Source organism: Schistocerca piceifrons, chromosome 5, assembly GCF_021461385.2.
Source record: "Schistocerca piceifrons isolate TAMUIC-IGC-003096 chromosome 5, iqSchPice1.1, whole genome shotgun sequence".
NCBI lineage: Eukaryota > Metazoa > Arthropoda > Insecta > Orthoptera > Acrididae > Schistocerca > Schistocerca piceifrons.
Window position 1 is genome coordinate 154,242,721 of NC_060142.1, and position 24,315 is coordinate 154,267,035.

A 24,315-nucleotide genomic window follows, 5' to 3' on the forward strand; every position below is an offset into this window, starting at 1 on the left:
AACCGACAGTTAATGACGACATACGATGCCAAGGACTACAGGTTTGTGCTAAGTCTTCAATGTGTCGTTGACTTGAAATGGCAACTTATTATACGAAAACAACCAAATGCAAAAATTCTTTCACGACCAATATGACGTTTCCCAGTTGTCTAAGTAAAAGAATTCGTACCAATAATGGCGAGTTTCCCGGAGTTCTTCAATGTGCTGGTGCTCTGAAACATCGAATATTCATAGGACATAAGTTATATTACAATGCCGGCTGTTGTGGCCGAGCGGTTCTAGGCGCTTCAGTCCGAAACCACGTGGCTGCTACGGTCGCAGGTTCGAATTCTGCCTCGGGCATAGATGTGTGTGATGTCCTTAGGTTAGTTAGGTTTACTTCGATCTAAGTCTAGGGGACTGATGACCTTAGATGTTAAGTCCCATATGGCTTAGAGCCATTTTTTTAATAATACAAAATACATTACATATGACGTCCAACTTACTACAAATGACGTAACTCAATATGGCGTCTTATAAGTTCTGTTTGTGAAGTAGAAAGCGATCTTGCGTGTCACTGGCCACGTTCCTCTCCACGAAACCAAAATCTGACTTGTCTTATTCAGTCTCTGACGCTTCGCAGTGCTCCAGAACATGAAATTCCATGTTCTGATGTCGCAAAAGTCGACCAGCTTCCGTGTGAGGAGGGCTTTAGAAGAGCTTATAAGAGCAGAAGCTGTACTGAGAAATGTGGTTATCAGGAACTTTGTAACGGAGATCAGTCATGGAACGCCATTCTTTCTTCAAGGCTATTTTCTGAAAGTGAGACACCGCCGTTACAGTCAGATTTCCCGTTTCTCGTTTTATCAGATTCATACGGAGATAACGTCCCCTTAGTGAGACACCGCTATCACCTGTGCTCAGGTGTTGCTGAAAAGTCACAGCGGCCGCACATCTTCGCAGCTAGGATTTTCTCATTCCAGCAGGCAGCGAATTTGCGTAAGTACTTGCATTCTTATAAGATCTCTTAATAATGATAGACTTCTGAATTAAGTGTACGGCTCTACTGTGCCCTATTAACACATTTTCTTGCAACGAGCGTCGAGACAATGTGTGTTCTATTATGAAAATCTTTGGCTACCTCTGTGTCCTTACCGCTCGCCGGCCGGAGTGGCCGAGTGGTTCTAGGCGCTACAGTCTGGAACCGCGCTACCGCTGCGGTCGCAGGTTCGAATCCTGCCTCGGACATGGATGTGTATGATGTCCTTAGGTTAGTTAGGTTTAAGTAGTTCTAAGTTCTAGGGGACTGATGACCTCAGCAGTTGAGTCCCATAGTGCTCACAAGGGAACCTCCCATCGCACCCCCCTCAGATTTAGTTATAAGTTGGCACAGTGGATAGGCCTCGAAAAACTGAACACCGATCAATCGAGAAAACAGGAAGAAGTTGTGTGGAACTATGAAAAAAATAAGCAAAATATACAAACCGAGTAGTCCATACGGAACATAGGCAACATCAAGGATAGCGTGAGCTCAGGATCGCCGTGGTCACGTGGTTAGCGTGAGCAACTGCGGAACGAGAGGCCCTTGGTTCAAGTCGTCCCTCGAGTGAAAAGTTTTTATTCGCAAAGTTATGATCTGTCCGTTCGTTCATTGACGTCTCTGTTCACTGTAATAAGTTTAGTGTCTGTTTTTTGCGACCGCACCACAAAATCGTGCGATTAGTAGACGAAAGTACGTGCCTTTCCAATGGGAACCGAAAACATTTGATCGCAAGGTGATAGGTCAACCGATTCCTTCACAGGAAAACACGTCTGATATGTTCTATACGACATTGGTGACAGCATGTGCGACACATAACAGGAATATGTTGTCGATCCACCTAATTTGTACACTTGGCGAATGGGTAAAAAGATTCTTCTACCTTGCCCGATTTAGGTTTTGTTGTGGATGTGATAAAGTAGCGAGCAGTCAACTGCTGCCAGGGAGCCTCGTTAGCAGGAATACTCTCTCTTTTATGCGCTGTAGTCGACTGACGTCGTGTGATTCGATGTTTATTTAGGTGTAGCGTCCCCATACTACGGCGCAGTTACCTCGCATCGGACGGAGGGACGGACAGATAATAATTGTCTGAAAATAAAAAAGTAAACTTTTCACTCGAGGGAAGACTTGAACAAAGGACCTCTCGTTCCGCATATGCTCACGCTAACCACGGGACCATGGCGCTCCTGAGCTCATACTCTCCTTGATGCTGCCTATCTTCCGCATGGACTACTCAGTTTGTATATTTTGCTTACTTTTTTCCTAGTTCCACACAGCTTCTTCTGTTTTCTCAATTGATCTGTATTCAGTTTTTCAAGACCTATCCACTGTGCCTACTTATAATTAAATCTGGGGGGGGGGGGGGGTGCGATGAGGAGGTTCTCTTGTCAGAGCCATTTGAACCTTACCGCTGGTGCACAGATGGTCGCTCGGTTTCCCCTGCCGCTGGCGTACGAATCGCCACCTGTGTAAATGCCCCGTCTATCGCACGTGTGTAAGGGGCCTTAGGATCGAAAAATACGCGCGTAATATAGAGTGGTTATAATTAAACTTTCCCTGTTTAATACGTTATAACAAGGAAACTAATTATCGTACGAATTCCAAGCTTGGTAGCATTAATGTCGAGAGTATGTGGTGCATGATTTCCATGCGTCACAGCGCCACCGTCCAGTTCCAACTATATAGCCACCAGGTGCCGTGATCAGTCATCCTGATTCGTAGTCTCACATACCTGTCCAGTCGCAGTGCCTAGTTGACGTGTCAACATGAGCTTGGACAAAAGGAACAGGGCATTACTGGTGAAGCTCTGTTATCAAAACAACAATAATGCTCCATCTGTACTTCGAGAATATCGCCGACTGAAAGGATTACGGAAGGGTCCTCATTTCCCACTTGCTGTGCGGAACATGCTGAAGAAGTGCGAATCAAGTGGAGAACTGGGCGTCGCTCCGGAAGAGGCCGACGACCGTTTGCACCACAGGTGGTTGATGAAATCGCTGTTGCTACAGCTATACTCGCAATTCCTCATCCTCGGCCAGTGCGCGTGCTGTGTCACGGCAGTTGAACATCCCACTCCATTGTACAGAAGGTGCTTCGAACCGTTCTCAAATTGTATCTGTACAAGATCCATATCGTACAGCAGCTTGCACCACAGGACGCACAACGATAAGCTGACTTCGCTTTCCTCATTCTCGCACGGACTGAAGCTGACGAGGGCTTGTCCTGGACCATCCTATGGACAGCGAAGCTCATGTGTCTCTGACGTGTGAGATGAACACACAGAATTGCCGAATCTGGGGATCTTCACCTTCAGTCGCTGTGCACGAAGTTCCTCTGTGTAGTGAACGTGTCACCGTATGGTGTGGCTTCACGGGTACGTTCATTATTGGCCCATTCGTTTTTGAACAGCTTGGCGCTCAAGGATCAAAGACGTGCAGTGCGACTGGCCAGCTTTACTGCAATATGCTTCGCCAGCATGTCATACCCGCCCTACAGGAGAGGGACACATTGAACTCGATAGTTTCCACGCAAGATGGAGCCCCACCGCACATTGCTTGTGAAGTTCACTTGCTTCTGCGAAACACATTTGGAAACTATCGAATTATCAGCTGATCGTTTCCAAACACCTGGCCGGCGCGATCACCTGATCCCACTTCCTGTGATTTCTGGTTGTGGGGCTACCTGAAGGCAGGATTTACCAGGGGAACACTCACACATGTGCTGATATGAAGCGCAGCAAATCAAGAGAGGCAACAACAGACATCCTCCGTTCTGCTGTACAGAATGCAATCCTACGTTTTCAGACTCTTCTGGGCACTGATGGTCGCTATGTTGAGCCCATTGTGTAGCAGTAATGGTACCGGCATGTAATGGTTCAAAATGGTTCAAATTGCTCTGAGCACTATGGGACTCAACTGATGAGGTCATCAGTCCCCTAGAACTTAGAACTACTTAAACCTAACTAACCTAAGGACATCACACACAGCTATGCTCGAGGCAGGATTCGAACCTGCGACCGTAGCGGTCACGTGGTTCCAGACTGTAGCGCCTAGAACCGCTCGGCCACTAAGGCCGGCCATGTAATGGCACCTTAGCAGCACATTAAAAGTGTTTTAATTGAACTGATTCTGCATTATTTCTCTTTGCCATGTCCTTGAGAGTAATGCTACCAAATTTGGTACTCTTACGGTAATTAGTTTCCGTGTTATAATATGTCAAACAGGGAAAGTTTAATTATAACCCTACACTCTATGAATTAGTATTTAAGACTTACAGCGGCTGAACAAAAAATCTTTGGTGTAAGTGACACGCTCTATATTACTTTCACTGACAACAGTGTGAATATTTTGTAGAATTTATTCATTAGTCAATACTTTTAACTACTGTGGCATGAATTCATCAGGTCTCAATTATTCGAGGACACCGCATTCGAATAGAGGCTCAGCTAACCTTTCCTGGAAAATTTTTCATACGCGAACATTATTAAATCTTCTCCGTTGTTTAACTAAATTCAACACCAACTATTATTTTAGAATATCTTGTGCTCATACACGCTGCGACCCAAGTCTAACCACAAACTGTGTCGCTATACTACCCTCTCATACGCCGTTTGAAGCGTTCACAAACTAGTTCACACGGTAATGGACACATCACACTGCTTGTCAGTACATATTTGATTATTTACTTAACATGTGGTAGTACCTTTGGATGAGCACTGACGTGCGATTGAAATTATAGGTCCATGATTTTTTTATTGAAAGTGATATCTGCAATCCTTAATTATAGTGTTGTGAACTTATCATAAAACAGAAAATGGTGCAATAACAATATAATGAATGGGTGTAGCACCTTAACCCACCCTGTTTTTGCCTGTTGATTTCACTGGAAGAGTAAGATTTTGGTTTGTAATTACGGTAATTATTTAACTAACAGCCTTTCCATGGTGTGAAATGCACCACAAATCTAGAAAAAACAGGAATATCTAATCATGTGATCCCATAAATATCCAAAGCCTATAATATGCTGCTGCTTGTTTGTGTAATGATGGTTATAATGTGTACTACATCGATCATGACAAATAAGTGTGATCTTCGATCTCTGGAACCTGCGTGTCTATGTGCACTGAATCAGTTCAGAGATGAAATGAAAGACCTCTTCCGTGGCTATCGTGCAGCTATGGTTTGTTAAGGTAACATTATTTTATAAATTATAACAGATTTACTGAAAATTGCAATTTATCAAAGTTTGCCTTTGTGGGGCCAAGGAATAAGCATTACAGATAGGGCTTTGTAGCACAAGATTCTACTTTAAGGGCGTTTTTAAGAGGTGTATCTTCTTTCTGAATACGGCGATACCTTTTCATGTCTATATTACTAGAATGTTCGCCATGCCCGCGCCCTCAGTCGCAATCTCCATTGCTACGGGCAGGCCGGCGGTTGAATGCTGTGTCTGATTACCAGCCTTCCTACCGAGTCAAGGGGGGAAGTGCTTAGCGCACTAGACTCCCATTCGGGAGGATGGCAGTTCAGATCCGCGTCCAGCAGTCCACGTTTATATTTTCCGTGATTTCCCTGAATCGCCCCAGGCAACTACCGGGATTGTGCTTGTGAGTGTTCATGGCCAATTTCCTTCCCCATTCTTGAAACAATCCGAACTCTGACGATCTCGATGTCGACGGGCCATTAAAACCATACTCTCCTTTCGTTCGCTCCCAGCTCCATCTGTCAAGCTCCACGAGGTCACAGACAACAAAAGGGGTCCAGAAAAATGTAGACACTCTTCGATAGCTGATATCTTTGGAACAAAATGACATATCGTTGCAATTTGGTGCGGTAGCGTAGTCCATTGTTTTCTCAACAGATATTGGCGCACGTTTTCCAGCAGATGACAGTGCAGCAATGAATGAAGTAAGACTGTCGTTTCAGCAACGCAAGGCCGTATTTAAATGGTACTGAAAGAGCGAAAATGTGGTCCTGGTACAACAGCACTGGGTAATGTTTACGGAACTCAGCCACCAACACGTACAACAAAGCCACTTTCAAATCTCTCGCTTCGCTGTACGCAGCGGAGACAAAGATCTGTGACCCTTGTGGTCTACTGGAGCCCATGTAATTGGCCACGCTTCGAATACTCATCGTTGGGTTCCCTTCTACGTGACGAAGAACGTCCTCTTCGAAGGCGAGGGCGTGTCCGTGAGCACCATAGCCAATCCTCCGTATTTTACGGATTCTAACACACGCCTTCACTTTTAAGCAATTTTTTTAAGAAATAACATTTTTACTATTTTATTATTAGATTGCAAAGCTAGACTGAAACAATCTAGTTTATAAAACCGAACTGAGTTTTAAAATGACTTGAAATCGTTGTGGTCTAGTACTGGACATTTTGCATTCAGTCCTCTAGTTGCATATTTAGTCTTCCTCATTTTTTCAGTTCTTATTTACTAGCCCGTCAATTGCGAATGGCTTTTTCCTGTTGATGGAGGGCCGAAACGCTGCTCAGCTACACTCTTTCCATGTTCTTCTGCATATGCTATTACTTTCAATTAATAGTCCACATCATATGAATACCTTTCACTTTTTTCCCGTTACCAAACTAGCCTTAATAAAAGTATTATACAGTTACCGATAACGCAAATCACTTTCAGTTCAGGTTCCGTAAACTGCAATGACGCATCGTACGCTAGACGGTGTTCTGGGTTTGTGATGGCGCGGCAGTACTTTACTTGTCATGATTCCTACTGAAATAACCGCTATTAAAAAGCCATATTTGTTTTCAGTGTTAAATAAAGGAGAAGGTTCAGCTTGTTTTTGCAGAACACAAGTTCTTGTTACATTAGTTTCTTTTACCAGTCACATTTAGGCACATCTTTGCAGTAATCAGATGGTTCTTATTTTACTGAAATTCGAAAATTACAAGAAAATTTGACTTAAAACTTTCTTGTGTTTATTGTTTCTTTGTTCTGTATCCAAACTACAAGTTGGTTAACACTCACTCTCTCTCTCTCTCTCTCTCTCTCTCTCTCACACACACACACACACACACACACACACACACACACGTTTGATCTGTGGAATAAGTACTGAACTCGAATTGCCGTGTTACATGTTATAAGTGCAAGTGGTGTGCTTATTCTGTGTTATTGTTAGCCAAACTTTACACGAATTGATTGGGAAATGCAGCTCCCAATATCAATAAAGGCACTGAATCATTTGGTCCTGTTCAAAACTGATAACTTTTGTCCCTGAGCACATAACAAATAAATTAAATTGCCTTACCTCTAGAGCAGCAATGGTGGAACGCGATATATTCTGGTGTCTCATGAAAAACAAAAATATGCTATCTACAGGCTCAGCACTGTGAAATGCTGGTCATAATACTTTGAAATGCACATGAAATTCATTTGGCCGATAAACGAGAACATTGACGAAAACCTAACTTCTTTAAAAAAAATGTATGATCTGCACAGGGAGACGGTACTGATTGGGGTGAATTACTAATACTTTTTTTGGCAAAATTATATTGGAAGTTAAGTTTGCCTTTTCAAAAACCTCTGAGAATTGAAGTTACATTACTCACAATTGATTCACAAACAATAAGATTTAAACAGCAAGTATTATATAACTTCATTAATCAAACATAAATGCAAATCATCAAATCAGATGTAGCTCTGTCAACAAATCTTAAAAACATTACAAAGTGAAATATCTAACTAGCCTATTTATCAAAACGGTTTACATACATTCTGGGGCTACTCAACACTTACAAATCAGCAGCCAACTCATCTACATTAACGCGCTGGCAGAAACAGAAATCATAATTGTTTAACATCTTTATCTTGCTTGCATGAAGAATTCTGCTTCCAAATTCAACAATACTGAAATACCTAAATTAATCTAACACTTGGTGGCTTTAAACAGCACATCACAAAAACTGCCAACTCCATCGCCTTTCGCTCTCTGACAGCTACCTACAACTGTGCGCCAAGCGTTCTCTTACTCCAACACTGTAATAATGTCAAACCAGAAGCAGTATATCTGGGTCTGCGATATAAAGCCTATCACAGACATACATCTTTCACATAATCATATTCGGGTGTCACATACACATGTGCCCCAGTATACTCCTTTCACTATGTAATCAAAAGTATCCGGACACCACCAAAGGCATGCGTTTTTCATTTTAGGTGCATTGTGCTGCAAACTACTGGCAGGTACTCCATATCAGCGACCTCAGTAGTAATAGGCATCGTGAGAGACCAGAATGGGGCGCTCCGCGAAACTCACGGACTTCGAACGTGGTCAGGTGATTGGGAGTCACTTGTGTCTTACGCGAGATTTCCACACTCCTAAACATCCCTAGGCAGACTGTTTCCGATGTGATAGTGAAGTGGAAACGTGAAGGGATACGTACAGCACAAAAGCGTACAGGCCGACCTCGTCTGTAGGCTGACCAAGGCCGCCGACAGCTGAAGAGGGTCGTAATGAGTAATAGGCAGACGTCTATCCAGAACATCACACAGGAATTCCAAACTGCATCAGGATCCACCCCAAGTACTATGACGGTTAGGCGGGAGGTGAGAAAACTTGGATTTCATGGTCTAGCGGCTGCTCAACAGCCATACATCACGCCGGTAAATGCCAAATGGCGCCTCGCTTGATGTAAGGAGCGTAAACATTGGACAATTGAACAGTGGAAAAACGTTGTGTGGAGTGACGAATCACGGCACACAATGTGGCGATCCGATGGCAGGGTGTGGGTATGGCGAATGCCCGGTGAACGTCATCTGCCAGCGTGTGTAGTGCCTACAGTAAAATTCGGAGACAGTGGTGTTATGGTGTGGTCATGTTTTTTCATGGAGGCCCTTGCACTCCTTGTTGTTTTGTGTGGCACTATCACAGCACAGTCCTACACTGATGTTTTAAGCACCTTCTTGCTTCCCACTGTTGAAGAGCAATTCGGGGATGCCGATTGCATCTTTCAACACGATCGAGCACCCGTTCACAATGCCGACCTGTGGCGGAGTGCTTACACGACAATAGCATCCCTATAATGGACTGGCCTGCACAGAGTCCTGACCTGAATCCTACAGAAAACCTTTGGGATGTTTTGGTACGCCGACATTGTGCCAGGCCTCACCGACCGACATCGATACCTCTCCTCAGTGCAGCACTCCGTGAAGAATGGGCCGCCATTCCCTTCCAGCACCTTATTGAATATATGCCTGCGAGAGTGGAAGCTTTCACCAAGGCTAAGGGTGGGCCAACACCATGTTGTATTCCAACATTACCGATGGAGGGCGCCATGAGTGTGTAAGTCATTCTCAGCCAGGTGTCCGGATACTTTCAATCACATAGTATATATATATATATATATATATATATATATATATATATATATATATATATATATGATAAAGAGAGAGAAGGAGAGTAAGATTGACAAAGCAAAAGGAAAACTGAATACCAAATGACTCTCTAGACCGAGTATCAAAACAGTCGTATATCGGATTTACCCTCGGATACATTAGAAATATACATACTGGGTTGGATGCTAGTTCTTCGAAACCTTGAAGTGCCGTTATTAAGAATAATATGAGTTTGTTGCAGGATGGTTTAGGATAAAAAACTGGCAGGTTGTGAGTAGGACTCAAGCACTGAGGGTTCCGTACAAATTTAATTATGTATACAGATAGTTTATCCATTCCAGGAATCAAAGATATTAACTACTTTGTATGTTATCCACGCTGATACTGGCGAGATATCGGTTCCGAGGGCACCAAGAGATTCGAGAATGTTTTAATTTCAGCTTTCAAGTCGGATAACAAATGGAAAAAGAAATATTTTTTCTTCCGATATAACTACAAATCAACAGTGTCGGACTTTTCCCTTTACTCGTATTGTCAAACCTCGCTTCTTGCCAAATTTCATGCTTCCAGGTCAACAGAAAGTACAGTACAACTTCTCAATTGAGTTTTCGAGTATCAATGTATATGATACAAGTGGCGGCCCTCTGATTGCATTGACTGAGAAGTCTAAAACTTTTACACCGCCGAGGGACCATAAACTTTAGTATGTGACATAAATTGAACCTGGTACGCAAAGATGCTCCAGAGGAAAATGGTCTTAACAGACGGACAGACAGACAGACAGACAGATAAAAAATGACAATTTTTTTTGTGTTATACAATTACAAACTAACAATTTTCGGATTTTGTCCTTTACTTGTACTGTGAAAGCTTGCTTCTTGCCAAGTTTCATGATTATAGGTAACGGGAAGCAACCTATAGGTTTCTGAGTATCAAAATATGTGACATGAATGGCCGTATCTTTAGATTGAACTGAGTTAGAAGCTTAAAATTTTTGCGCCGCCAAGGAACCGTAGACCCTAATATGTGACATCAATTTGAACTTGATACGTCTCTGCTCATTTCAGAGAAAAAGGTTTCTTAACAGTCGGACAAACAGACAGACAGCTGGCCGTTATTTTACAATAAGGCTCAGTCTCATGATGTGGCCATCAACAGACATCCGCGTAAAATGTAATAATATCAAAATATGAAAAAGTACTCATATGTCTGAGGCAAGGTTATGTCATAACAGTGCATGATGATGATGAGGATGATGATGAAGTCCCATACTCGGAGAAGCGTAGGGGATGATGCGGGAGACCCGCACTGCTGTACCAGGCAAGGTCCTAGTGGAGGTGGTTTACCATTGCCTTCCTCCGACCGTAATGGGTATGAATGATGATGATGAAGACGACACAACAACACCCAGTCATCTCTAGGCAGGAAAAATCCCTGACCCCGCCGGGAATCGAACCCGGAACAGTGCATACGTATACCAAAACTGAGATGATCTGTGCTTTGTTTGTTCATATATAGTTTCAGAAATAGTTGATAACGTGATGAATGTGGCACGACGAAATCCAAGTGAAACCACTGGTCTTTGAAATATGTAAGAAAAAGTGTGTACTACCCAAATATTTAAAATTAGGTATCTAGGTAACCCAGGATATTGCAATACTGTACACAACGGCAGGTTTTGGATGACGTTACACGTTATTATAAGGATATGTTTCATTTAGGATTACCCTGGTTAGTTAAATACTAACTTTAACTGTTTTTGTTAGACACATAGTTTTACGCAGGTACGTATCGCTCAAACTGTGAAACAAACTCGTTGTAAAATAAAGCCGGCCGTAGTGGCCTAGCGGTTCTAGGCGCTACAGTTTGGAACCGCGCGACCGCTACAGTCGCAGGTTCGAATCCTGCCTCAGGCATGGATGTGTGTGATGTCCTTAGGTTAGTTAGGTTTAAGTAGTTCTAAGTTCTAGGGGACTGATGACCTGAGAAGTTAAGTCCCATAGTTATCAGAGCCATTTTGTAAAATAAATGATTGCCAGACATGTGAGTGGTTGTGCATCATATATTTCAGGAAACTTATTACAGCCGTTGGCCATCGCGTATGGAAGCTAATGTATAGTAGTGTTCCTTCTTGCCTGTGTCATCACTTGACAAGAGCGTCATACTATTCGGCATGGATGTCATTTGGTAGTGGGGGTGATGGGGATGAGTGCTGTTTTCCTACACTGCTAATGCTTTTGGATGGTATTTTCAGACCAGACAGAAACCACTGTCATAGTTTGTGGCTGCTCCGGATAGACTCTATAACGGTTAATATGAGTCAGCGCGTGACGTGCCTTGGGGCGGCAGCATTGACAGCGTCATCCGATGAATGACGCTCGCGACCAATGGCAGTCAACAAAATACACGCCTATAACCATCGTGGCGGTTCATATTGGCATTTCATTCAACTGTTTAGAATGAAGGTGGAGTGGCTAAAAAACATGCGAATTTCCTCTATCAGGGAAAGTCTACAACTTTCATTATTATCTGTTGGAGGCGTATTTTACGCTCGTGTCCTGTGAGTCTTGGGTTGACAGTGTTATGCTGTCTCGCAGACGTAGAAAGCTCGCATTCACAGCCAGCCTCAAACAATCCATGGCGAAAACCGTCTTTAGTGAAAGCCAACAGGTCTCTAATTTTGTTCATACAATGAAGGCTTTCACGACCGGATGTTTCAGCTGCTGAGAATTTTTTCGGGTTGTATGGCTGTGGTCCATGGAACTCTTCAATCCCTGAAGTTTCGTCCAAGGCTACGTTGGACATCTTCGGCGGTTCTCCTGATTGTGCACAGTCAGCAAGACTCAGCACAACCAGGAGCACCTCCGAAGATGTCCAACGTAGCTTTGGACGAAACGTCAGGGATTGAAGAGTTCCATGGACCACGGCCATACAACCCGAAAAATTCTCAGCAGCTCTAATTTTGTTGCTGCTGCGTTTGATTCACTTCATGTCTACTTGATTAGGCTCAAGAAGTTGTACAGATCAGGGGTATCAGCGGTGCGTCGTTGTGTCGCCTTTTCATTCTTCGACCTCGTTCGTGGTAGATTTTGCCGTCTTCTCGTTTTGCGGTTTAGTGTGCCTGTGGCAGCACTGGCGCGAGATCGCACAGTCGATGCTGTCGGCGTGTTAAGTCCAAGTGCTTGCTTTACATAGTCAGAGGGACTAAGACTGAGAGATACCGATATACAGGGTAAAAATTATCTAAACCGATAAACTCTGGGATGTTGCACAGGGCACCGAAAAAAATATGTTTTTGTCTAATGTCGTATTTTCCGGTAAGGATGTTTTAAACGGGTAGATGGTCAAAGACTGCAGAAGTGTTCTTAATTCCTACTGCTGCTGGTACCATCCGGTCAGCCAGATCCTCTTCTGATTAACAGGGGTTCTGCAAACAAGGCTGCACATCTCTCGTCACACAAAGAAGTACAGAGGGGTCAAATCAGAGAATCGGGTAGGCCATGGTACACGACCAACACTACCATTTTTCTTTTCTGGAAATTGTCGGTGCAAGAATCGAGGCCCGGGATGACTGAAATATTCCAGCGTCCCCACACGCTGGAGCCGCATACGCTGTCTTGTAGCGAGTCGCACTTTATCCAGCAAATCTGGCAATGTTAGGCGAGGAAACTGTAATTTAATTTAATGGCCTCGGAAGGAGATATGGCCTAATTAAACAGTCACCACCAACATCTGACCACTCATTCAAGCAGAACCGTAGTTGATGAGTGCGAATAAATGTGGCATGTGGATCAAACTCACTCGAAACATGCGAATTGCGGGTGTTGAAAATCCCATCACGCCCGAACGTTGCTTCATCTGTAAACAGCACAGAGGACAGAAATGGAGGATTCATTTGACACTGTTCCAGCCACCACCGCGAAAAATGTGGATAATCATCTGGTTCCAGGTTGTACACGTGCCGTATGTGAAATGGATTAACAATTGCTCGTGAAGGATGTTTCTTACATTAACCTGACCCGTCCCCACATTATGTGCAGTTGAACGAGTGAAAGCGATTGAGCTCTCTACGGGATTAAAAAATGCTCACAAAGTAATTATGGAATTCGAAAAAAATTTTGTTTTGGTGTTTCTCCCAGAGTTTGTGAGTTTAAATAATTTTCACCCTGTACAATGGAGTAATGAGTAGGAAAGATACACTGTAATTCGTTTTTGGATGAACTCTCCACAATCGAAATACTACACTTTGAAACAAGGTTAGAAGAATCTGTAAAGATATGTTTTGAAGATATAGTAGAAATATTGTACTGTACGTGTTAAACTAAATGACACAGAACTGTGCGACAGGTTTGTCGAATCCAGTACCTGAACAATTAAATTTAAACACAATGACGGTAATATTAGTGACGTCACTGTTACACGGGCTTGACGTAATCCTTCGAACAGTTAGAACAACTAATCTACCATTCAAAATATTGGCGGACCAGATTAACGCAGTTATACCCCCTTATTGAAAGTCAATTGCTTCTATTTAAACCCATTACTCCCCCGCGTTATATGGAGTACGACAACCGAAGATAACTATACAAAAATACATACTTTCTTATGCACTGAGCTGGCCAAAGTCATGGGACAGCGATACGCACGTATACAGATGGCGGTAGTATCTCCTACACAAGGTATAAAAGGGCAGTGCATTGGCAGAGCTGTTATCCGTACTCAGATGATGCATTTTAAAACGTTTTCGATGAGACTGTGGCGGCACCATGGGAATTAACAGACGCTGAGCGCGTAATGGTAGTAGAAGTTAGACGCGTAGGGCATTCCACTTCGGAAATCGTCAGAGAGTTCAGTATTCCGAGATCCACAGTGTGAAGAGTGTGCCGAGGACACCAAATTTGAGACATTACCTGTCACCACGGACAAAGCAATAGCCGAAGAGCTTCACTTAACGACCGACAGCAGCGGCGTTTGCGTAGCGTTGTCAGTGCCAACAGACAAGTAACACCGCGTGAAATAAACGCAAAAATCAATGTGGGACACACGGCGAACGTTTCCGTTGGGACAGTGTGGCGAAATTTACCGTGAATGGGCTATGGCAGCAGACGACCGACGCGATTGCCTTCGCTAACAGCACGACATCCTCTGCAGTGCCTCTCCTGGGCTCGTGGACACATCGCTTGAACCATAGACAACTGGATAACCGTGGCCTGGTCAGGTAAGAGCCCACGAAGCCATGAACCCATGTTATCAACGGGCACTTTGTGAGCCGGTGGTGGATCCGTAACGGTGTGGGCCGTGTTTACATGGAATGTACTGGGTCATCTGGTCCAACGGAACCGATTGCTGACAGGAAATGATTATTTCTACTACTTGGAGAACCATTTGCAGCCATTCATGGACTTCATGGTCCTAAACATCATCATCATCATCATCATTTAAGACTGATTATGCCTTTCAGTGTTCAGTCTGGAGCATAGTCCCCTTATAAAATTCCTCCATGATCCCCTATTCAGTGCTAACATTGGTGCCTCTTCTGATGTTTAGCCAATTACTTTAAAATCATTCTTAACAGAATCCAGGTACCTTCTCCTTGGTCTGCCCCGACTCCTCCTACCCTTTACTGCTGAACCCATGAGTAATCTTGCTTCTCCCATGCGTGTAACATAACCCCACCATCTAAGCCTGTTCGCCCTGACTGCTACATCTATAGAGTTCATTCCCAGTTTTTCTTCGATTTCCTCATTGTGGACACCCTCCTGCTATTGTTCCCATCTACTAGTACCTGCAATCATCCTAGCTACTTTCATATCCGTAACCTCAACCTTGTTGGTAAGGTAACCTGAATCCACCACGCTTTCGTTCCCATACAACAAAGTTGGTCGAAAGATTGAACGGTGCACAGATAACTTAGTCTTGGTACTTCCTAAACAATGATGGGATATTTATGGATAACATTGTGCCATGTCACCGGGACACAATTGTTCTCGACTGTTTTGCGGAACATTCTGGACAGTTCGAGCCACCCAGGTCACCCGTCATGAAATCCATTGAACATTTACGGGATGCAATCGAGAGGTCAGGCGTGCACAAAATCCTGCTCCTGCAACACTTCCGCAGTAATGGAATACTACAGAGGCAGTATGGCTCAGTATTTCTGCAGGAGACTTCCAACTACTTGTTGAGTCGGTGGCAGGTCGAGTTGCTGCACTGCCACGGATAAACGAAGGTCCGACACGGCATTAAGACGTATGCCATGACTTTTGTCACTCATTGTACTCCATAGGCATGGAATTCAGTTTGGTACATGTTCACGGTGTAACACTTCTGTTTCCCTTCAGTGTATGTGTTTTATAATTAATTTCGTCAAGAACACGAACTGACAAACCAAAATCCTGTTCATTACAATTTTAATTACTGCCCATTATTTAATAATGAAGTGTAAGCGTATTGTTATAGGGTAGTAGCTCCGGGCGGGAAGGAGCGCCTGGTCCCCGGCACGAATCCGCTCTGCGGACTTGTGTCGAGATCCGGTGAGCTGGCCAGTCTGTGGATAGTTTTTAGGCGGTTTTCCATCTGCCTCGGCGAATGCCGGCTGGTTCCCATTATTCCGCTTCAGCTACACTACGTCGGCAATTGTTGCGCAAACAAGTTCTCCACGTACGCGTACACCACCATTACTCTACCACGCAAATATAGGGGTTACCCTCGTCTGGTGTGAGACGTTCCCTGGGGTGGGCGGGGGGGGGGGGGGTGTGGGGGTCCACCGGGGGGGGGGCGAACCGCACAGTAACCCTGGGTTCGGTGTGGGGGGGGGGGGGGGGTGGAGGGGTGAAGTGGACCGCAGTAGTCGTCGTGAGGTTGTGGACCATTGCGGCTGGGGTGGGGACGGAGCCTCTCCGTCGTTTCTAGGACCCTGGTTAACATACAACATACATAAGGTAGTAGCACAATAATGAATTTAATTAGCTTACTGCAAATAAATAATCAATTAAAAGAAATAAATCACAATGGACACGATGTATCTTCTCATTGCCCTTGATCACAACCCTGGCGTAGGTGCATGAAGTATGCAACTGGCCATCTACGAGACCGTGCATTCAGCAGATTTTTGATGTGTTACCATCACAAGAGTGTGTGGCAACTATCTCGACACGTGGGAAATCCCATCCATCAATGACAACTGTCGTTCGAGATAAATACACATTACTAGTGGGAGGTAACCATCGGTAATTTTAATCTCTAGAGGACTGCCAGATATCACTCGAGGTCAACTGAATTAAAGATAGCGTCTTCACAGTTGTTGAGCGCTGTAGCTGCCATGATAAATAGGACATTCAGTGTCGCCACGTGATTAGAATGCCATCACACCTAGTATGCGCCATCAGTGTAACAGTAGATCACAGGACTTACAAGACGCTTCGGACCTTGGTCTCTTCGTTGGTACTTGATACAAGATAAGACAAACATTGTAAGAGGTGCAGAGTGTTCCTGGGCTTAACCCAGTTCACTACTACCAGCGCCACGTCATCATAACGGGCCTGTGCTTGATATACAAAGGACTGTACCATAATCTGAGAATGAAATTAAAAATTAAAAATTGAAAATTATCATGACGATATACCATCTTTTAATAATAACTTTCCTGTGAGTTACAATTACGCTATTTGCAAAGTCAAAATTTCAATTCTAAAAGAGTGGCAAAGTTCGTGATATGGTTTTACTCACTTACTGGTTTCATGCAACTTCAACTTTTATTGCTATTCATTAACAATTGCTGTTAATCACTTTATGCAATTACTGCTAATAATGCACAAGACGATAACAAACATGTCTGACTCGTTGCAGTTGCGTAAAATTGAAAACTCATTTATCCATAAAATATACTCAACAAATATCTTTTACTGAATCTCGCTCTGTTAAGTACTGTCTTTAAAATTGCTGTTCACTTGACTTGAGCAATTCTGTTAGTTGTAGTGTTGCAAATTATTGAAACTTTCATTGCTATTATTTCTTTCATAAAACATTACAATAGTTTATCAATCATTAGGACTTTCTCGGATTATGGAAAATGTATACGATGGATCCCACTTTGTTATTTTGTCTTACGTAAAACTGAACATCAACACTTTAGTACAGGTCGGTATTATTCAAACACAAAATCACACTAACATTAGTACACTTATAGATCGTATATAGTTAAATTTTTCTTGAGACATATGTGTCTCAACTTTATCTACAACAGTGATAGAAGCTGAAGGATTGAGTTAAAATTTGTACAATAGCCAAGACTTGAATCTAGGTCTCCTTCTGCATAGGCACGTGTGATAGCCATTACACCACTACTGCAGTACAGAGGACGAAGTTGCATGAACTACCCTATTCCAATGTGTCCCTAACACAAACTTTCCGCCTTCAGCCTATTTTCTCCATAGATTGTCAGTATTACTGAGGCTCTCCACTACTGGAATGGCACCCCAGCCTTGTACATAATGGGGAAATCCTGCTTGTACCTCAGGCATAGGTGAGCTATAGATCTTATATAATTAAATTTTCCCCATTACATACAAAACTGGGGTGATATTCCAATACCAGAAGGCCTCACCGTTACTGATGTTTTAAGAAGACGAAAGTAGGCTGACGGTGTGAACTGAAGGATGTGTTATATAGGGCACTGGATTAGGATAGTCCATGCAGCTGTGTCACCTATACTGTTGTGATGGTGTAATGGCTAAAGAAGCTGCCTAGTAAGCAAGAAATCTGGGTCAAAGTCTTGGCTATGGTACAAATTGTAATTCATTTCTTCAGCTTCTATCATTATCATAGATAAAGTTGAGATTCATACATCTCAAGGGAAATTTAATTATATGAGATCTACAGATCACTTATGCTTGAGGTACAGACATGATTTCCCCATTACGTACAAAGCTGGGGGCAGAGCATGGGGAATACTGACGATATAAGAAGGGGAAAATAGACTGAAGGCATGAATTGAAGTTTATATTAGGGAGACACTGGATTAGGGTAGACCACGCCGGCCGGGGTGGCCGAGCGGTTCTAGGCGCTACAGTATGGAACCGCGCGACCGCTACGGTCGCAGGTTCGAATCCTGCCTCGGGCATGGATGTGTGTGATGCCCTTAGCTTAGTTAGGTTTAAGTAGTTCTAAGTTCTAGGGGACTGATGACCTCAGAAGTTAGGTCCCACAGTGCTCAGAGCCATTTGAACCATTTAGGGTAGTCCATGCTAGTGTATTACCTGTACTGCTGTGGTGGAGTGATGGCTAGCACATTTACCTACTAAGCAGGAGACCCAGGTTCGAGTCCTCACTGTGACGCAAATAGTAATTCATTTCTTCAGCTTCAGTCATAAGTACACTTATTTACAAACTTTGGCCCATAGAATACACCGAAAAGTGAAACTGCAGGGGAAAAAGATGATAGCCACAGATTTGTTGCTTTAAATGAGCATGGACTCTTTGTTTGCAGGATGCGGCCCACCACGTGGTTAGCGATTTGCTCGGCGGTGGCGCTGGCGTCTGCTCCCACGGAAGCGGCCAACATCCTGGCTGCTACATCCTTCCCCGGCCGCAGCCACTTCATCATGTTTCGCCGCCTCTTCAAGGCGCTGGCCTCCAGAGGCCACAACGTCACTGTCGTCGGCCATTACCCCCTGGACTCTCCGATGGAGAACTACACCGACATAAGCTTCAAAGGAGACGTCCCAGAAGCTGACAGCAATGTGAGTGATTATATGATAAAAAAGTAACGGAATTTGTTTCACTGAGTTCCGACCATGTCTTCCCAGTTATTGGCGTTAGTAAACAGTTCTTTCAAAATTTATGAAAAATCGTTAAATCATCAGTACTCAGGAATAATTCAGAAAGAGGTAAAAAATCTGAAAATGTTCCTAGAGCACTCTTTGTTTTGTAAATAGACATTCCAAAGCTACAATTCAATTTAATATTATTTATTTATCTTTCGTTTTTTGTGACTATTTTTGGCGTCGCGGCCCCATTCTCAAGCAATCCTATACAGAAAGAGTACACAAAAGAAGAATCACAACGTAAAGATACAATATTGGTCAATTACATTATGTTGAAGGCAAACAGATCCGCCATAGTTGTAAAACAGTTTATTGACCGAAACCTTGCACGACGGAAGTCGTTACACGCTACCATAATTTCGGGGTCTTAGCCCCATCATCAGGTGTATCAGAAATCTGAAGTAAAACAACAGTTGTCACCTACTCCGTTAAGAAATTAAGATTTTCAAAACAATTAAAAATTGACTTTTACAAACTGAAAAACAGGTAAAATTATTGAACAATAATCTACCTAGCAATAATGGGATGCCATTACGATCCCCTAACAACTAATAGGCTAACATCTACCATAGTTTAACTTGGCTTTAGCACGTAGCTTCCACCTAATGTCCTATGGTTGCTTCATTGTTATATACTGTATGCATTCCTGGAGGCAATTTTGGCACAAAAGGAATTTTCCCAGACCACGATTGAAAGTTGAAGCTCTTCACAGTCACAATTTGTGATGTTATTTAATGGTCAACCTATGGTACATGTCTGCCTATTAGTTGTTACGGCTTGTACATTACGTCCTACTGCTGCTAAGTAGGCTATTGTTGAATGATTTTATATGTTTTTCAGTCTTTAAATGTCAATTTTTAATTTTTTAATTTCTTAATTGCTTGATGAAGTAGTTAGAATTGTTGTTCTACTTTAGAGTTCATATACACCTGATGATGGGGCTAAGACCCCGAAACGGTGGTAGTGTATAAGGACTCCTGTCTTGCAAGACTTGGGTCAATGATGTGTTTTACAACTGTAGCGGATCTGTTTACCATGAACATTGTGCACAATAGTTGTGGATGTCCCACAAATAAAAAGTTATTAAATTAAGTTATATCACCATCATACTGCCATCAGTTCATGTAATAGACAGACAATCTAAGAATGAGCTCTACAAAGCATAAAATGGAGTTAAATTGACAAATAGGTACCCAACCTGTCCAGACTGGCAAATCGGGTCCGACTGACCACCTTTCCATCGTCCGCCAATGGTGTCATTTTCGTGTGATATGGAGGATCACAGGATCAATAAACTGCTCTCCCATGTTCTCCGCTGTCGAGACCTTGGAACCGCTACTTATCACTGCAGTAGCTCTCCACTGGTATCAAGACGGTGAGTGTACCCCATTCCAGTCCTCCCGCCAAGGATCAATCCAATAGTGCCGGAAATAGAACCCAGGTCTTCCACATACCAGCCAGAGAACATTTTTCTGGTATTTCTGTTACAGTCCACGCAGAATGCTGTGACCAGTAGATGTGCTGATGACAGGGCATGTGGGGGGGGGGGGGGGGGAGGACTGGTCAGGGCTATGGGCAGGCGCTGTAGGGGAAATGCTGAGCGCTGGAGGGGAAGTTGTAAAGGGTTCTCCACCCTTCTGGAGCAAATATAATCTCGATGTATTGCTCACTTGCTAGAACCACAATTCGCAGGCGCTGCCTGAGACATAAAATATCCTTGCCCCTACCAAAAGAGAGCTGCAATAGAGTCTCAGGTCAGAGCAGTCTCTGCCGCAGTTGCAGTCGCTCGCTGCTACAGTGTAGTTGTAGTCTGTCGGTGGTACAGCGCAGTTTACAGTTAGTACTTGTTTAAGTCACAGTACAGAACAAATTGTAAAATTTTATTATATGGAACTGAATAATAATTGTTATCAGCTGCAGAGCTAAATAATACCATGGAATGAGATGGTGATGAACAAATGAATAATTGTTAATATAATGAAAAATCAACAGTAAATTAAGTCAACCATCTATTGTAAGGTAAATTTTATTATTTTTATTGGGATGCGCGTAGTTAAGTCACTTGTCTGAGATGTTAATATGAATTTGTTTCAATCTTTTCTTTTGTGATTCGTCAGCACCAGTTGACCCAGATTTGTAATATATTCAGTTTCCCCCTATAATGAATTGTAGATCTCTATCAATAACATAAAAAATTTTCAGAACATAATTATTTTTACCAGTCAACAATAAAAGTGTAATTTCACCTTAAGTAACTGCCAGTCCCGATCCAGTCATTTACCTAAATTAAAATATTCCAGAATTTTTGTCATATCATAGTCATGTGCTCGTTAGTAATCAGACGACCAGCTGTGCAGCTGTGTCACGAAGTAAAGTCAGTTTTTCCCGTAATCCAGATCTCAAACAAATGTTATCAAGTATTATTAGAGAGGCCAGCATTGCACTTAGATGTGCCATTTACGAGCAGGTATATAGACAGCGTTATGCAGCGACACCATCATGAAGTAAGAATTTCTCAGTTTATTTCTCACGGACAGATTCAGAATGATTTCACAGGGCCATGGCGTAGCGCTACTTACGTCAAAATTTATCAGTTTTTCATGAGTTAAGATTTATCAGTTTCTTTACGTCAGAATTTAATTATCCAAATTTAATTATTTTTATTTTTTATTTTCTGTTCGGGAAAGTTACACATCATTATGTTATATTTAAGCCTACACTCACATTTTTATGCATATTACGCGGAGCCCATCCACGCCGGCACTTGGCACGGTGACCATTCAAAAGGATCTGTCACCTCTGCTTTGATTAGTATCTAAAAGGAGTACCGTCGATAATGCAGTGATGTATTTTCGCCTGGCTTGTTAATCAAATGGTTCAGATGGCTCCGAGCACTATGGGACTTAACTTCTGAGGTCATCACTCCCCTAGAACTTACAACTACTTAAACCTAACTAACCTAAGGACATCACACACATCCATGTCCGAGGCAGGATTCGAACCTGCGACCGTAGCGGTCGCGCGGCTCCGGACTGTAGCGCCTAGAACCGCTCGGCCACTTCGGCCGGCGCTTGTTAATCATTTGTAACACGCACAGAAGCGTCACGAGTGGAGAATTTTGAATAAAACCTACACATTTCTCTTATTGCCATGTTAAAATTTGCTTCTTGTGACAAAACCCAGCGGAGTTTACATAGCCTCACGTCACGAACATGGTGTGCAGACGCAACTGCGAGAGAATTCTGAAGCAATGGTTTATCAAGTTTATTAAGCGAGGCCCCGAGGAAAGTAAGGTCAGTGTCTTATGAAGAAGCACATATTCGATACAATACAAACGTGTAAATGTTCACTTGTGTTGTTCCGATACCCAGAGCATTTCTCGCTTCACAAGCTATCGATGGCCTTTAAAAATTACATTGTTTCATCGAAAAAGTCTGTACGTTGTTGAATAGCACGTTGGATAATGAAGTATTGCATAATAAACGTGAGACAAAGCTCTCTCCTCTTTAGGTGTTCTCATTTGCCAAAACCTCATTTCGGTATCTCAAGCCGTTTATGAAATATGACGGATCTTGTGGATATTTTACTCTGACCTTATCGCAGGCGCGGCGCAATCGCAAATGAATGAGCCACGTCAGATCAATTTTCTCGAGATTTGTGACAGATACTGACCCGCAGCCAAGTATAGAGAAAAATTCAATATGTTAGATAATTTCATTCGCAGCAACGTATTATGCAATATGCACCAAACGCAAAATCATAGCGACCTCTATTTTGCATTGCAAATCTTTTCGAATTTCGCGTACTGTCTTACTTCCACGTAAATATCACAAGAACTATGACAATTAAGGAAATGATGTGCACATAGTAATGAACCTGACATATAGCAGTAAAGCAAAAATTAAATACTTTACCGAATAGTTTCTGTAAGTCGTTTGAGAAAGATCGCAGGGCGAGTGCCTCGATTCTGCCATAGCCGACCGGCCCAAAGATGGAAGACTGTGTCGCCCTCGCCTTCCGAACAAACAAATGCTTTGCACGAAAATTGGTCACTGTGCGATCCTGCGCGGCCTCTGCTCTGTTCCTGCGCAGTGAAGCTCTGAGACATGTTGAAATTCATTATAGGATGAAAGTGCGATACAATGATGCACATTTGTTACGGCAACAAGTCTGGGAATCGAGTCGAAAGTTAGGGGATGCCTTGGTTGATGCTCTTCGTCCAGCTCAGGCGCGCCTCACGGTGAATCCAGAGAACACTATCGATAGTGGAACCATCATGTTTGGAAAGCGCTGAGTGGCGACGAGCTACATTTTATTAACTGTAAACGCTGTTAATGATTCAGTACACAACATGGTACTGCTGTGCTCCAGTTTTATAAAGCATTTCCTGCGTGGATAACCTAATACCTGATTTAGTTCAAATGGCTCTGAGCACTATGGGACTTAACATCTGAGGTGATCTGTACCCTAGATTTAGAACTAGCCTATCACAAACATCCATGCCCGAGGCAGTTTTCGAACCTAGGACCGTAGGAGCCGCGTGGTTCCGGACTGAAGTGCCTAGAACAGCTGAGCCATAACCACCGGCTAATTCCTGATTTCTGAACGGAAACAACCACGTGTTTATACACGGAAACAACTTCTGCAGCTTCTTGAGCGAAGTGTCCTAGACACACTCTCCCACCATTTATAAACTAAAAGAGTTAGTAAGCAAAGGCACTGGTTATCACCACCAAAAAAATGGATTTCTGAATACATTGATCTGACACTTTTTTTTAGCATAGAAAAGATTCCTTGCAGATGGTGCTATAATTTACCGTCTAGGAAAGACATCATAGAAGCAAAAACAATTACAACGCGATTTACACAGGACACTATCATGGCGCGAATAGTGCCAGTTGACTCCAAATAATGAAAACTGTGAGGTCACCCACCTGAGTTCTAAAAGGAACCCGTTAAATTTCGGTTACAAGATAAAGCACACAAATCTAAAAGCTGACAAGTTCGTAAAACAGGGAGGAGTAAGTCTCAGAGAATTTCACAAACTTTCTCAAATTTAATAAGAAATATGTTCCTCTCATTGGTGACGGTACAGATACACTACT

General features: G+C 43.0%; 1 protein-coding gene across 1 annotated transcript in view; it reads left to right on the forward strand.

Annotated features, from left to right (window-relative positions):
- LOC124798819 (UDP-glucosyltransferase 2-like) overlaps positions 1 to 24,315 on the forward strand; it is a 115,415-nt gene that overhangs the window by 27,964 nt on the left and 63,136 nt on the right. The window contains exon 3 of the mRNA XM_047262349.1: positions 18,874 to 19,126. Within this exon, the coding sequence (XP_047118305.1) occupies positions 18,874 to 19,126 (253 nt within the window). The remainder of the gene's footprint in view (positions 1 to 18,873; positions 19,127 to 24,315) is intronic.